The sequence below is a fragment of the Odocoileus virginianus genome, chromosome 9 (assembly GCF_023699985.2).
Source record: "Odocoileus virginianus isolate 20LAN1187 ecotype Illinois chromosome 9, Ovbor_1.2, whole genome shotgun sequence".
NCBI classification, from domain to species: Eukaryota; Metazoa; Chordata; class Mammalia; order Artiodactyla; family Cervidae; genus Odocoileus; species Odocoileus virginianus.
The window spans coordinates 23,125,732-23,142,123 of NC_069682.1; the positions used below are offsets into that span (position 1 = coordinate 23,125,732).

Sequence of the window (16,392 nt, forward strand, 5' to 3'; positions counted from 1 at the left end):
TCATTCATGGAAGAGATATACCACATTGATAGATTGAAAGATTCAATATTTTAAATATTTTCAAATATTCAACTACTGTAAATAATATAAAACCAATCAAAATTCCAGAAGAATTTGTATTGGGTTGACTAAAAAGTTCATTCAGGATTTTCCATAATGTGTGTGTGTGTGTGTGTGTGTTTGTTACTGCAAATGGACAAGAATAGCCAATCCAGTCTTGAAAACAAAACTGGAAGACTTATTCTGTCTAACAGCAACCCTTATTATATAGCTGTGGTAATTAAGATCAGTCTTGCTCCAAAGAAAGTGACCAATGGAATGGAACAGAGTTTGGCAAACTCTTCTGTAAAGGGCCAGATGCTAAATATTTTAGCCTTTGCAGGATTCATACAGTCTCTGTCTCATATTCTTTTTTAAAATAACCTTTTAAAATATACAACTATTCTTAGTTTGGAAGCTGTACAAAAATGAGCCATATGTCAATCCCTGGAATAGAATAAGGTCCAGAAACCAACCAAAACATACAGAGATACTGTGTGATCAGGTGGTATTACTGAGCAGTAGAAAAAGTACAGAGTTAACAATGAATATTGCCAGGTCAATTCATATCCATATGGGGAAAAAATTAACCTTGATCCTATACTACATGTAAAAATAATCAATTGTAGGTTTAACTGTCAATGACAAAACAATAAAGTATTTGGAAAATAATAAAAGAAAATATCTTCATGACCTTGTAGGAGAAAAAAATTTCTACAATAACATTCAAAGTGTTAACTTTATAAAAGAAAAGATTGATAATCTGGGATCTTCCTGACCCAGGGATTGAACTTGGGTCTCCTGCATTGCAGGCAGATTTTTTACCATATGAGCCATAAGGGAAGCCCTAACCATAAAAGAAAAGACTGATAATTTGGACTAAATTAAAATAAAGAACTTCCCTTTATCAGAATTACTAATAAGAAGTTGAAAGGCAAGTCACAGCAGAATATCTGCTAAATACAAAACTAAGAAAGTCTTCATCAAAAATATTTGAAGATTCCTACAAATTAATTATTTAAAAGGACTGATATCTAATAACCAAATAAATGGTAATCAACTTCATCAGTGTCAAGAAACTTTAAATTAACCCAAATTCCACACCACCACACACTCACTAAAATGAATAAAATTAAAAAGACAAATGTCAAGTGTTAGGGAAGATATGGAACAACTAGAATTCTCATATCCTGCTGATGATGTGTGAACTGGTATAATTACTTTGGAAAAAGCTTTAGCCATACCTACCAAATGTGTGCATACCTATGATTCCTATCTATGATTCAGTAATGCCATTCCTAGCTATACACACCCACCAGAAATGAGTACATACACGCACAAAGTACACGCAGCAAGATGGCTCATAGTTGTACTGCTTGAAACAGCTGAACATTGGAAACAAATCTAAATATCCACCAACAGTAGACTGAATAACTGAATCGAATATGTTCTTTTTGTTTTAAATCAACTTTCTTATGTCTTAACATAAATTGTACCCATTTAACAGTTTGTAAGCTTTTACAAATGTACACACCCATGCAACCACCACCACAGTCAAGATCTAGAACCTTTCCATCAAGCCAAAAACTTCCCTTGTGGCCCTTTCCAGTCTATCTAGGCAACCACAGATTTGTTTAGATTTGACTTTGCTAGAGTGTCACATAAATGGAATTAGCGTGTACTCTTTTGTGCTTGCCTTCTTCATTAATCAAAATAAAGCTTCATAGGAAAAGCATGAGAAACCAAAGTAGACAAATGGGATTTCACCAAAAGTTAAAACTGTGCATCCCAGAACATTATCCAGAAAATAAAAAGACAACCTACAGAATGAGAGAAGATATATGTAAATGATATATTGCCAATGGAAATGTAAATATGGTGCAGGTGGTATGAAAAACAGTTCAGTAGATTCTAAAAATGTTAAACAAATAATTACCACATGACCCAGCAATTCCACTCCTGCATACATATCTCAAAGAATTAAAAAGAGGAATGTAAACAAACACTTGTACATGCATGTTCGCAGCACTAATCACAACAATCTAAAGGCGTCTTCCTAGTGGCTCAGACTGTAAAGAATCTGCCTGCAACGCAGGAAACCTGGGTTCAATCCCTGAGTCTGGAAGAGCCCCTGGAGAAAGAAAATGGCAACCCACTCCAGTATTGTTGCCTGGAGAAATCTATGGACAGAGGAATCTGGTGGGCTATAGTCCATGGGGTCATAGTGACTCAGACTAAAGAATCTGCCTGCAATGTAGGAGACCTGGGTTCAGTCCCTGGGTTTGGAAGATCCCCTGGAGTAAGAAAATGGCAACCCACTCCAGTATTCTTGCCTGGAGAATTATGGATAGAGGAGCCTGGTGGGCTACAGTCCATGTGGTTGCAGAGAGTTGGACAGGACTGAGCAACTAACACTTTCACTTTCAAAGGCAGAAACAGCTCCAATGAATGGATAAACAAACTGTGGTATGTGCAAACAACATACCATTGTTCGTCCATAAAAAGGTATGAAGTATTGATACATGTGACACATGTACAAACCTCGAAAACATTAATACTAAAGTGGAAGAAGCCATTCAAAAAAGGTTACACATGGTATGATTCCACCTATATGAAATATTTAGAATAGGTTAAGTTCCTCGGGGACAGAAAGCAGATGGGTGGTTGCCCAGGACCAGGGTGAAGGGAGAACAGTGAATGACTGCCTACTGGACATGGGTTTCTTTTTGGGGTGATGGAATGTTCTGGAACTAGAGGCGACAAGATACACATTGTACACACACCTTTTAATTCTGTGCTAAATGTCACTGAATTGTTCACTTTTAAAATGGTGAACTTTATATTAAGTGAATTTCACCTCAAGAAAAAAAGTGTTTTTGAGATTGATCGCTGATGCCATGTGTAGTCCACAAACAGATATACCACAATTTAGTCACCCATTCATATGCTGTTTACTATTTTGGTCAGCTCAATTCAGGGTTTTATTTAATATGAAAATCCAACTATGAACATTTCTGTACAAGTATTTTTGCAGGCATGTTTCATTTATCTTGGGTAAACACCTATAAGTGCTCTTATCATTTCATGCATACACACACACACACACGCCTGCGCGCGCACACACACACACACACACACACACACACACAAAAGTGTTACCTGTCATTATGTAACTGAATCAAAGATGAAAACTAATTGCAGACATTAAAGTTATGATGCTTTATCCTTAAGCCCAGCAGATTTAAGCCAACAGTACATGTTCAATTATAAAAACAAAGAAGAAACTAAAGAACAAGTCTGCAAGGCTAATACAATGTTAACCAAATTTTATCTCAAAGTTGAATCAGTGATTTTTTTTTAATACTGCTTGACTTTCAAGGGAACAGAACCCTCTTTATTACACATCTTCAAGAATGAATTATGTGAGAGTAAAGAGCTTTCTGAGAAGCTGGGGTGGGAATTGAGAGAAAACTCTAGAATCAGACTGTTCAGTTCTACCACTTGCTACATAGACACTTTGTGCCTCGATTTCCTTACCTTAAAAATGGAGGTGTCAATGTATGGCAAAAACCACCACAATACTGTAAAGTAATTAGCCTCCAATTAAAATAAATAAATAAATTGTTTAAAAAATGGAGGTGATAACATCCATCTCAGAAAGTTGTGATGATTAAATGAGTTAACCACACAGAGCCTTACAACAGTAACCGGCACACTGTAAGTTAGCTGCTGTTGCTGCCACCTCCACCCCATCACCACCACCACCATCATCACCCCCACCATTACCATCCCCCCATCACCATGAACATTATCATCATCAATTCGACTTTGTAAAATACGTTCAAGACAGCTTAAGACACTTACGTTCAACTGAACAGCACTAGAAGTTAATAAAAGTATGTAACTACTTAGTATATTTACCAAGTTATTAGTATATTTACTATATGCTAATATGGACTTCCCTGATAGCTCAGTTGGTAAAGACCTAATATACCAAATGTTAACATATTTACTAAGTTATACTTAGTATAACTACCAGAGGAATTCAAATAATTTAACTGTCAATACAATTAAAAATGGATCCAAAGGGGTTCAGTTAATGCTCCTTTTCAATAAGAGATGAGTGAACCCCACTCAGTATTTCTACATTTCAAAAGTAACAAGAACACAATCCTGACACCCTACCACCACGCCACAGACCATAGATCTACGCATAATAAGAATTTCTTCTTCTAACCAACTTTTAGGTCCATATTTTAGTGTTATATTATCCTGAGGGAATAGGTTTTCAATCTATTAATGGAAATCAATGGCATAAAATATACTCAATTTTCTCAGCTCTTCAGAATTTAGCTCTTCATTAAAGTGAAGAACATTTGCTCTCTAAACATAGTGAGTGCTGTTCATTACATGATGAACTAGGCCAATTATATTTCTCTCTGGGGGAATTTGGAATTATTATGATAAGAGAGGAAGGAAGGAAGGAAGGAGATGGTGAACGTGTACTTTCTACAGCGGTCAGCATGTGAGACAATCATGTATAATCAAAACTATCTGTAAATATTATTTAAATCATCCTGTAAATAGAGTTTGGGCATCTGGAAGATCATATGTCAAGATTTTGTTGTTGATACTCTGGTTTTCGTTGCTTTCCAGGTCCTATTTCTGGGGTCTGGCACATTTGAGTATCCTGTGGTGTTTAACTTTGAATTTGGAGATGCCCTATTTGTTTTTTAGAATTAACACATCTTCCCAAGGTGGCTTAGGCATGGGGAGGGTTCTATTTTTTGCCACTAAAATATCCTTCATTAGAAAACTCTAACATAGTCTATAGAGCTGTTCAGTCAGAAGGGACTGCAATCACAAAATACAAATTTTTACTACTGAAAAAGTTTACAGAATCCCCAGGTATTCTTTTTCCTACCATTAACATGCTTGAATATAAAATTTGATGCCAAAGTAGAAATCCAACAGTTACTGAAGCATTCAACAAAATGATATACAAATTTTAGAATCTTGGATGTGTCCCTACACCTAAGCGGAGTTAGAATTTTTCTCATAGAACAAGTGAAACAGAAATAATGGTTATTACAAACCTTCAGTTATTCTTATTTTGACTATTTATGAAGTTATGATTTAAGGGACAACAGGATGTCAGCAATTATTATTATCACCAAACAATATTTATCTACCTCAATGGCCTTTTTCTTGTATACAGCATCTGTATTACAGTGCAGAAAACTAACCAATAAGAATGAAAAATCTTAAAAAAACAAGAGAGTACACATATATACAAGATATGAGAAATAATATATAACTAAATGTAAAACTTGGTTAAAGAGAATAATCAGAAAGTTAAGTGGCAAAAAGAGACTCCACTAAATTGCCAAAAGGAAAAGAACAACAAAACAGAACCTTTCGACTGTTGCACAGAATTCTGGCAACCGAGCAGGATCTCTTAGGAGCTTGAATAAAATTCTGGGAATTCTTTTCTCTCCAGTGATTCTAAGCACTGACTCGGATCACTGCACCGGAGGCTGGGATTCTAGTTCACTACATAAAATTCATAGAAAAGGATTTTGTAGTCTCAATACTCTTGAAAATAAGACTGAAAAGGAAATGAGACTATAAAATGAATATTGAAACATTCAGCTGAATCAAAATAACAGATTACAAGTCGTCTGTCTCCAAATAGGTTGTATTTTTAAAACAGGTCTATAAATAGCTGTTCTCAAGTCAGAAGAAATTTTTTCACAGAGAATATGTTCTGGCGGACCATCTGATCAGTTTATTTGAAATGGTACCGTTAGTACTAAATGTAAGTTCAGTAGGCCCCTGTAGACCAGCCTGTAGCCCCCCACTGCCAACGGGGATGACAAAAGCAAGCCTGGCCCTGGGCGGCAAAAGGATATAGAGCACCAGGAACTCTTTAAACCCATTCAGCTTTCCAGGTCCACTGCCAGCCAGCTATTCAGACTCCAGGAACAAGGGGCGGCTGCTTCTGTAAGATGTCTCTGGGGCCTCTGACTTCGTGCTTCCCTGACCTTCTTGTGAATTCTTTCTCCTTACGGGTTCACAAATACAGAACATTTGTTCTCAACTTTTTCAATTCAGAGACATTTCACAGAATTAATTTCCTAATGCAGTAAATATATCTGGTATTTATCTACTAACTCTTGACACTATATAAGTGGAACAATTTAAGTCAACAGAACAGTTTCAAAAAGATCGACTTCAGAGTTATACAAGCCTGATTTGGAAGTCCAACTCTGTCACTTAGCTGTATGATCCTTGGCAAGTTACTTTACAGATTTTTAACCCTTAGTTTCCTCATCTACAGAAGGCAAATATTGTCCCACACCTCAAAACATTATCAGTTCTGTTCAGTTCAGTCGCTCAGTCGTGTCCAACTCTTTGCGACCCCATGAATTGCAGCACGCCAGGCCTCCCTGTCCATCACAAACTCCTGAAGTTTACTCAAACTCATGCCCATTGAGTCGGTGATGCCATCCAGCCATCTCATCCTCTGTCGTCCCCTATTCCTCCTGCCCCCAACCCCTCCCAGCATCAGGGTCTTTTCCAATGAGTCAACTCTTCGTATGAGGTGGCCAAAGTATTGGAGTTTCAGCTTCAGCATCAGTCCTTCCAATGAACACCCAGGACTGATCTCCTTCAGGATGGACTGGTTGGATCTCCTTGCAGTCCAAGGGACTCTCTCAAGAGTCTTTTCCAACACCACAGTTCAAAAGCATCAATTTTTCGGCGCTCAGCTTTCTTCACAGTCCAACTCTCACATCCATACATGACCACTGGAAAAACCATAGCCTTGACTAGACAGACCTTTGTTGGCAAAGTAATGTCTCTGCTTTTTAATATGCTATCTAGGTTGGTCATAACTTTCCTTCCAAGGAGTAAGCGTCTTTTAATTTCATGGCTGCAGTCACCATCTGCAGTGATTTTGGAGCCCCAAAAAAGAAAGTCTAACACTGTTTCCACTGTCTCCCCATCTATTTGCCATGAAGTGACGGGACCAGATGCCATGATCTTAGTTTTCTGAATGTTGAGCTTTAAGCCAACTTTTTCACTTTCCTCTTTCACTTTCATCAAGAGGCTTTTTAGTTCCTCTTCACTTTCTGTCATAAGGGTGGTGTCATCTGCATATCTGAGGTTATTGATATTTCTCCCGGCAATCTTGATTCCAGCTTGTGCTTCTTCCAGCCCAGAGTTTCTCATGATGTACTCTGCATATAAGTTAAATAAGCAGGGTGACAACATACAGCCTTGATGTACTCCTTTTCCTATTTGGAACAAGTCCGTTGTTCCATGTCTAGTTCTAATTGTTGCTTCCTGACCTGCATAAGATTTCTCAAAAGGCAGGTCAGGTGGTCTGGTATTCGCATCTCCTTCAGAATTTTCCACAGTTTATTGTGATCCACACAGTCAAAGGCTTTGGCGTGGTCAATAAAGCAGAAATAGATGTTTTTCTGAAACTCTCTTGCTTTTTCAATGATCCAGCGGATATTGGCAATGGCAATTTGATCTCAAAACATTACAGCGAGGCTTAAATGGGATAATAGCATGTATTATGACACCTAGCATAAAGTCTTCGATCATATATTAATTTCTACCACCCTCCAAAAATTTTTTAAAAATCAAGCAGTAGTTCTTCAAGTATATTACAAACATACCTAGATGATTTGCTTTAGGTATTCTCGTAACTTTCCACATTCTTCTTCTTAGGAAGAAAACATACAGATGTTCCAGACATAAATAATCTTAATTTGACAGATCTTGCTCTGGAGGAGATAAGGTGTTTGAATTTATATTTCTCTTATTTTAAAAATCTTAGCTTTGCTGTGTTTATTTTAATTCTATAATTAGCATTTTAGGGCTTCCCTCGTAGTTTAGTAGGTAAAGCATCTGCCTGCAATGCAGGAGACAACGGTTCAATCTCTGGGTCGGGAAGATCCCCAGAAGGAAATGGCTATCCATTCCAGCATTCTTGCCTGGAGAATTCCATGGACAGGGGAGCTGGCGGGGTACAGTCCACAAGGTTGCAAAGAGTCAGACATGACTGAGCAACTAACACACATATTAGCCTTTTAAATTAAATTGCTAACCAAGCTTATAATTATTATCTCCCTCCATCTGTTGGACTCCAGATGTTTATTACATTTCAATCATTTACATAATTTGATTTTTAAGATATTAACTATATCTTTCTAGTTATTATTAATATACTGACTCTATATTTTCTTAAACTGTAACATTTTTCTTACATATGATTATTCCCTCATTGACAGCATACAGTGCCAGGAGAATAGCCAGATAATTTAATCTCAAACTATAGTGATTACTTTCAGATCAAAATTCAGTTGTGAGGGATAATAATCATTAAAGATCACTGGATATGTAGTCTTGAATATCCACTCTCCTAAATAGTCTTCAGTATTGATCACCAGATCAAGCTGGATTGTTGGGGAACTGTACTCTTGGGGGCCACAGTTTTAGTGTTCATCTCTATAACCTAAGGATTTTCAATCTTGGCACTATTGAATTTTGGGCCGGATAATTCCCTGGGGGTGGGGTCTTTCAGATGCATTGAAGGATTCTCACCAGCATCTCTGAGCTCTCCCTGCTGGGTGCCAGCAGCACGCCCTCCCCTCCACCCCAACTGCCACCCCAAAATGTCTACTGATGTTGCCGCGTGTCCCCCGGGGAGAAAATCTGTCCCCAGTTGAGAAGTTCTTTAGACTAAACGGGACCACGGGCTTTTGAAATCAACTTACACTGAGGAACGTGTTTAAAAATATTCATATAAAAGAATGGTATTGAGGATGTTACCTACTACATTATCTTTGTTTCCATTATGAGGAACCACAGGAGAAATCTGTCTCAGACTTCAGTGCAAATCAGATGTTTTCTTATGGACAACAGGAATCCTTGCGCTTAGTCACTCAGGCGTGTCCAACTCTGCGACCCCATGGACTGTAGCCCGCCAGGCTCCTCTGTCCATGGGATTCTCTAGGCAAGAATACTGGAGTGGGTTGCTATGCCCTCCTCCGGGAGATCTTCCCAACTCAGGGATAGAACCTAGGTCTCCAGCATCGCAGACGGTAACTGTGAATCCTCAGCTAATCCTTAAATAATAATCCTTTCTTCTTTCCCTTTTTTCCCCACTGGGAAAGCTCAAAAGCAAATTTATAGCCTGTCTTTGATAACAGTGTAGGATCTATAGCACACATTCATATTGACTAAACCTCCTGAGTGTCAGTTTAATTCATCCTTTCCCCCACGAAAAGATGGGGCTTTTCTCCTAGCTCAGTCAAGAATCCGCCTGCAATGCAGGAGAGCCCAGTTCGATTCCTGGGTTGGGAAGATCCACTGGAGAAAGGATAGGCTACCCACTCAAGTATTCTGACCTGGAGAATTCCATGGACTGTATAGTCCAAGGGGTCATAAAGAGTCGTATACAACTGAGCTACTTTTCACTCTCCCCCATGAATGTTTTAATCTCATTTTTATCTTAGTATAATACGTGCATGTGAACACAAATCCTTTTTTCAATGAGATTAAATATAAATTAATAAATAAAACAGTATTTAAACTGTAAATTTTCGCAGCAGACCACACCCTTTAGTCTCGCTTGTTCATGCCAGTCCAAATCTTCAGCTGGATCTGTATCTTTCAAGTTTTCCCTTATAAATGTTTTACTCTCTCCAGTCAAAGCATGTAATGAAACCTGCTCACTTCAGTGAACAGATATGTCAGAAATATAATCACCTGCAGGGTACAGTTTTCTAACTAAGCCCTTCCACATTTATTAGCAGTGTATCTCTCCCAGTAGAAACTGGAGCACGCGAGGTGTTAAACTCTAGGTGCAGTGTGTCCAGTAAGTAGCTCAGGCTTTAGCACATCAATCCACAGGGTGATGGGGAGACAGAGCACCCATGTCTTTCTCAGGCTGATGCTGGTTTTGTCAGTTTTGCCTTTCATCACTGAGGCCAAGGAACATTTGGAATCCATCCTGAGCCCTGGAGCACGACAGATGGTGACACAGGAGTGGCCCATCTTGCATAACGGTGATAACTATGAAGGGTTCTACCTCACCCTGCACACTCAGATTATTTTTTCATAGTGCTGAAAGAAACCATTTTCTTCTCATTTGAACCCTGAACATAACACCTCAAATCAGAGATGCTATTACAAAGGTGTATCAACTGGGGGAGAGGTTGAACACTGTATGGCCTACTCGGGCAGGGGAAAACCACTCAGGAAAAAATAAAAAGTAGTACCATTAGTACCTACACATACAATATGGTGAATCTCAAAAATACTATGACAAGGTGTGGGATGGATTAGGAGATCGGGGTTGGCATACATATACCACTATGCACAAAGTAGTGAATAATGAGACCTACTGCGGTGACCTAAATGCGAAGGGAATCCAAGAGGGGATGTATGTATTCACGTGGCTGATTCTCTTTGCTACACAGCAGAAACGAACACGGCACTGTAAAGCGACTATACTCTTATTGAAAAAACAAAAACAAAAACACCATGCCAAGTGAAAGGGAAAAAAAGAGTACACATTGTATTTTCTGTTTATAAGAAATTTTGGAAGATGCAAAACTCATCTATCGTGACGTAAAGCAGATCAGTGGTTGTCTAGGGCCAGCAGTGTTGACGGCACAACAGCACAAGGGAACTTGACGGATGATCGAAAGGTTCTTTTCAGAATCACACCTTGATTGGACTGGTGGTTTCCCAAGTGATGTATTTATCAAAACAAAACCTTAAGTAAACAATACACTTAATTGGTGCAAATAGGTATTCTTGCTAAAAAGGCACCACTTCAAACAAAAGATAAGAAAAGATCAGACAAAACCAAACTGAAGAACACTGTACAAAATAACCATACTACTCAAGGCCACGGATTTTAAGGAAAGACTGAGAAGCTGTCGTAGACTACAAGAATCAAGGGGTCGTGAAAAGTGAATGCAATATGAAGTCTGGGAACAGAAAAGGGCCAAAATCCATATAAATTCTGCAGTTTAGAGAGGATTGTCCTACCAATGCTGATGTCTTGATTTTCTTAGTTGTACCATAGTTATGTTTTTAACGTTGGGAGAAGTTGAAAGAAAAAGTATACAGAAACTCATCACTATTTTTACAAGTTTTTAAACATCTAAAATTATCAAGAAATAAGTTTTTTAAATAGGTGCATTTTATTGTGCATAAATTTTAAGTCATTAAAGTTCATATAAAATTAAAACAAAAATAAAAATGGCAGTTTTTACAAAATAACTCTATCCCCAGGCTGATTTAACTTTCAAGCCCATTAAATAAGTTTAAATCAAGAGTAACTAGAAGGATCAAAATATTCCTCAATATTTGAACCAATGAATCTAGTAGATAAAACACACACCAAATCACTAAATTTATAAGATTACTAATTGCAAAAAAAAAAAATTACTAATTGCATTAAAAAAAACCTCAATTACTTTCCTTAGAACCATGATACATTCCCCTACATAACACTGACATATAATTGACAATAAAATCATCACACATTCAGATGATGGGGACACAAGGGAATCCATAAAATTTTGAAGACTACAGTAAAAATGTTTAATTTCTATGACCCTCACATCTAGAGACTCTTTTATACGTGGGCTCCAAAAACTATATCATCTTATTGAATGTTACTTAAAGAATGGTAGGACATGAGTAGAAAAACTATCAGAGAAAAATTAAAACTTTATAAACATACCTCCTCTGTTGCCATTTTCTTCATCCTACAAAACAAAAAGTATAAATTCATGTGAATACATGTTTAAAACTGGTAAAATCACAGCAAGGCTCAACTAAATTCAAATTGCTCTCCTGAAAATGTGCCAATTACAATCTCGCTAACAATGCCTTTTGCCAGAAGGATGAAGCTGTCGTGCATGGAGATGGAAAAGCTTCAGGTAAAGCCAATTTAAGGAGGACAACAGAAGTTCAGTCTCTGACATACCGAGTGTAAGCTGTCTAAAACAGACATCCAAGGGGAGCTGTCAGAAGCAGGCAAGTGTATGGATGAAGCTAGTACCTGGAAGAGAGGGCCAGGCTGGTTCATTACTTATGTACTAAACCTTAAAAAATGTGCCTTTTAAGGCTATTACTGCACTCAGAACTATCTTTGGATAAATTGGTTCCAAGTTGCTATATCTTTAAAACTTTGAGGTTTATCTACTTGGTTGTGTTCATTGCTGCCATGCTGTCTACCTCTAGCCGGGCAATTAGAAAAGCAATTTTGAAAACCTAGCATAAAAATGCATTTATTCAAATATCTGTTGAGTATCATATGAAAAGCAATGTACTATGTACTATGGAAAGAAAAACAGACATTTAGTGAAGGCTGATAATTTGTTATGTAATTTTTGACCTTTATTTTGGCTGCCCAAATACATAATTTTTTTTTCCTGGTTACAAGCTCTGTTCTGAGACTGTTCTGGCAACAAGGTTGCCAGCTACGTAACATAATAAAGACACTGTTGTATTAATGGTGCATTTTCTGAAAGCTCTACAATATTAATTTCTATACACTCCTTTGAAGTGGATGAACAAGTTTTCAAATTGAAAAGATTTCAATAAATATTTTCCATGTAAAAGTTATAAGACTGAGACCTATTTGCAAGAACATCTGTGTTAAATAATAGCATTAATCGCTGAGGTTTAATGAGCAATTACTGTCTGCCAATTTCTGTGCTGTTTCACATGTATTATATCACTTAATCAACCCAGCCACCCATGAGGAAGGGGCTGTCACCCTCTGTTAAGAGACTCATTCAAGGACACAAAGCTGGCAAAGGGCAGAGACAGGACTCAAACCCAGACGCTCAACTCCAAAGACTGTGCTGCTAACAGTTATACTGTGCCACTGAAATTTCTAGAAATATTTTCCAACAGTAACAATGCATTTTAAACCTATGTTTGGTAAAATTATCCTTTAAAATCTGTACTCTCTATATCATCAAGATCCACACTCTTCTTCAAAATAAAACCAAAAGACAAAAAACAAAATTCAGTCAATATGTAATTAAAGCAAGGGACTCTATTACTCTCTTACGTGACCTAGTATCTAAGTTATACCACTTAAGGCATTTTTTAAGGTAAAGTAGAAGTTTAGGGAATCCAGTTCAACTGTTTTATACATTTTAGGAACACCAATCTGGTCAGTTTAAATCCCAAAGGTAGCAATAGTTCATAATTCTTAAAAATTCTTTAGTAGTTTTAAAAGTTTATCTTATATTTTCCAAGAAAAATATAGTTTAAAAAGTGTGTTGTCTTCAGAAGCAATTTGACACTATGTTATAAAAGACAGCCCTAGATTCATAGACATTTAGATTTAGAAGAGACTTTCAAATCTTCTAGTATGATTCCCTGGAATTAGAATGGAAATCTAGAGCCCAGAAGAAGTTAAGTGTCTTGGTCAAAGTCCCCCAAGTCTTCTGAATGTCATTATTTCCATTACACTGTTGTATAATAGTTAAGCATCAGGCATTCACGTTGGCCGAATTCAAATCCTAGGTCCACCACTTACTCATTACATGACTCAGATCAGTCTCCACATCTGTTATATGGGGCTAATAATAAAATGAGATAACGCTCATAAAGAATAATAAAGAATACAAAACAAGTACTCAGCACATCAGCTGAGATTACAGTGATTCCATTTGCCTTTTATTAGGTCGTGTTCCTATATGTTGAAGCCTATCAGTGTAATTCACTCTAGTGAGAAGCTGTGTTTTTAAATTCTGACTTGTCATCATATTACATATCTGAAAGTTAAGTATGAATCTAATTCCAATTAACTCTACAACTATCCAAATATTTTAATGAACTATTTCTTCTGCATGCTCTGCCCAGAAAACCTACCCCTTTCTAGATATTAGAAAAAGCAGAATGAAGTTTAGAATTAGAAGCGCTGGTAAAAAAAAAAAAAAGATACATAGTTCAAAATTAGTATGATCTTTCAGAGGAGATTAAAGTTTTGTTCTAGAAGATAGGAATATATCTAAAAGACGGGAAAGAATATAATAAAAATGCAAACAGACTGGGTTGGCCAAAAAGTCTATTTGAGTTTTTCCATAACATTTTATGGAAAAACCCAAATGAACTTAATCCTTGAAAGACAGGAGGCAGGATGAGAGGAAGATAAGGAGACAGCAACTGCCTTGTGTTCTACTTTAACTACTTCTCTTACCTTAAATGAAAATTGAATTGCAGACTCTGGGGGATAAACAATAAAATGCCTCAATGTAAAACCAAAGCCTTGAGATGTTCTTTTCAACATAACTGTTTTGGGACCTGGCCAGGAGAACATTTCATCTTCGGATGGTGATACAGTTTCACTTTGTTCTTTTCCATCTTTACTTTTTGATACCTAAAAGGAAAAGACATTTAAATGTTAACTATATAGCACCATATATTTCATCACTTGGGGGAAATGTTATGTGTAAAAATATAATAACTGAGTGCAGAGGGGAACTGACTAGAGAAAAAGAACGGTATTCTGATGCATGAACTATATGTGACATAAAAAATCACATACATTATCAAAAACTCAATTTTTTTCCGAGAAAGGGATGCTATGAAAAGTTAATCAGAAGCAAGAAAGAACTCTTGAAAGTGAGACATATAATGACAGGTTAAAATTTTAAATGCAATATCTAAGGCTAGATAAGCAGCATGGTTTGTGGAGACAGAACTGACACAACCAGAATAACCCCAGCAGGAGAACTGAATAAATTATAAAAATTCATACTACGGACTCTTAGGGTCATTAAAAATGATGGCAGTAATAAGAAAAATGAGTTATGGCTGGGGATATTTATTATACACAGAACTTTAAAAAGAAGTCACAAAAAAAATGTTAATGCAATAGAAAAAATGAAAGACAACACAAAGAAAATCTCAGAGCATTAAGGATTAAGAAACAGAAACCATGAAAAAAACACAAAACTGTGGCTGAGTAAGAACCCTAAACATGCTGTCAGTCCAATGGCAGCAAAGGACATTAGAAAATAAGAGACCAGGCTTCAGGTTCTAAGTGTAAATTCCGTATCCACATAAATAATCCTTCCCAAACCCCGGCTTTCCGGTTGTGTGCTTTCCTCTCCCCCCAGTCTTGGCTTTTATCTGCTCAGGAGTAAAAGCCCTCTGCAATCTCAAACCGAAGAGCCCACCCCTTCATCCCTCTCATACGTCATCCCTTACAAATTCTTCCATCTGAGGCTGACCCTACTGCCCCTTCCCAGCCCCTCACCGCCCCATGGCCTCACCTCCCCCTTAAACCAGCTTCAGGTCACTCCTCTGCCTTCTCTCACCTCCTCCAAGTCATGTGAGAAAACCGAACCCTGGAAAAAAATCAACATTGCCTGCTCTGCACCTGCACCCGTGCCGTTGAACATAGGCAGACAAAAACAGAAAATTAAGTCAGCTGCTTTCCAAGTTCATGATCACTGAGCTCACACGAGTCTTCAGTGTTGGCGTCCATTTCTCTGCAGTCCATTCATCCAACGACTATTCCATACCTTCTCCCCTGCCCTCACCTGGCACTGATGACCCCGCTCTTACTACACCGAACACAGAAGCACCAAGATGAGTCCCGTGTCGCCTTCCACATCTCCCCACCTCTCTGCCACCGTCCCACCTCTCCTGTCTCCTTCCTGTGACAATGGCCGCACTCCCCACTGCTCTAAGGTCCCACCACTTCACACAGTAGGCCCCAGTCCCTCTTCCCAGACGAAGACACGGTCCCACCCATTCTTCCCTCCCTCTCTTACATCACGCTTTCTCCTTACGACCTCATTCCCATGGCGCGTGTGTACATTTTTGTAAGTTCTTTTATCTTAAAAGGACAACAAAAGTCCTCTCTGACCACAGTCTTCTCTAGCTTCCACTTTGTTTTTCTACCTTTAGAGCAAGACCCCTTGGAAGTTATCTATGAATGCTATCTCTAATTCTTTTTCTCCCATTTGTCTCTTAAGTCCCCTTAAATCAGGCTGTGGCCTCCCTATATCCCTGAAACTGCTCTTTCGTCAAGGCCCTGAAGGCTTCTACATCGTTACACTCAACGGTCAATTCTTAGCTCTCATCTTTGGTAACCAATAGTTGGTGCAGGGATTACTTCCTGCTGGAAAAATTTCTCCATGTGACTTTCCACACTGAACTTCCTCCTAATTCCCTGGCTCCCTCTGCTCAGTCTCCTTTGCTATCTCTTCAATAGCCCAACTTCTGAATTAAGGAACATAAGAAATCAATCCTGAATATTTATTGGAAAGACTGATGCTGAAGCTGAAACTC

The 16,392-nt window shown here is 37.9% G+C and overlaps 1 protein-coding gene across 4 annotated transcripts in view; it reads right to left on the minus strand.

The window, feature by feature from the left end:
• ARHGAP21 (Rho GTPase activating protein 21) overlaps window positions 1–16,392 on the minus strand; it is a 131,851-nt gene that overhangs the window by 65,488 nt on the left and 49,971 nt on the right. For all 4 annotated transcript variants that reach the window (XM_070472068.1, XM_070472069.1, XM_020882321.2 and 1 more), the window contains 2 exons: window positions 14,291–14,470; window positions 11,813–11,837 (listed from right to left, as the gene is read on the minus strand). In XM_070472068.1, coding sequence (XP_070328169.1) covers window positions 11,813–11,837; window positions 14,291–14,470 — 205 coding nt within the window. Of the gene's footprint in view, window positions 1–11,812; window positions 11,838–14,290; window positions 14,471–16,392 lie in introns of those variants that run through there.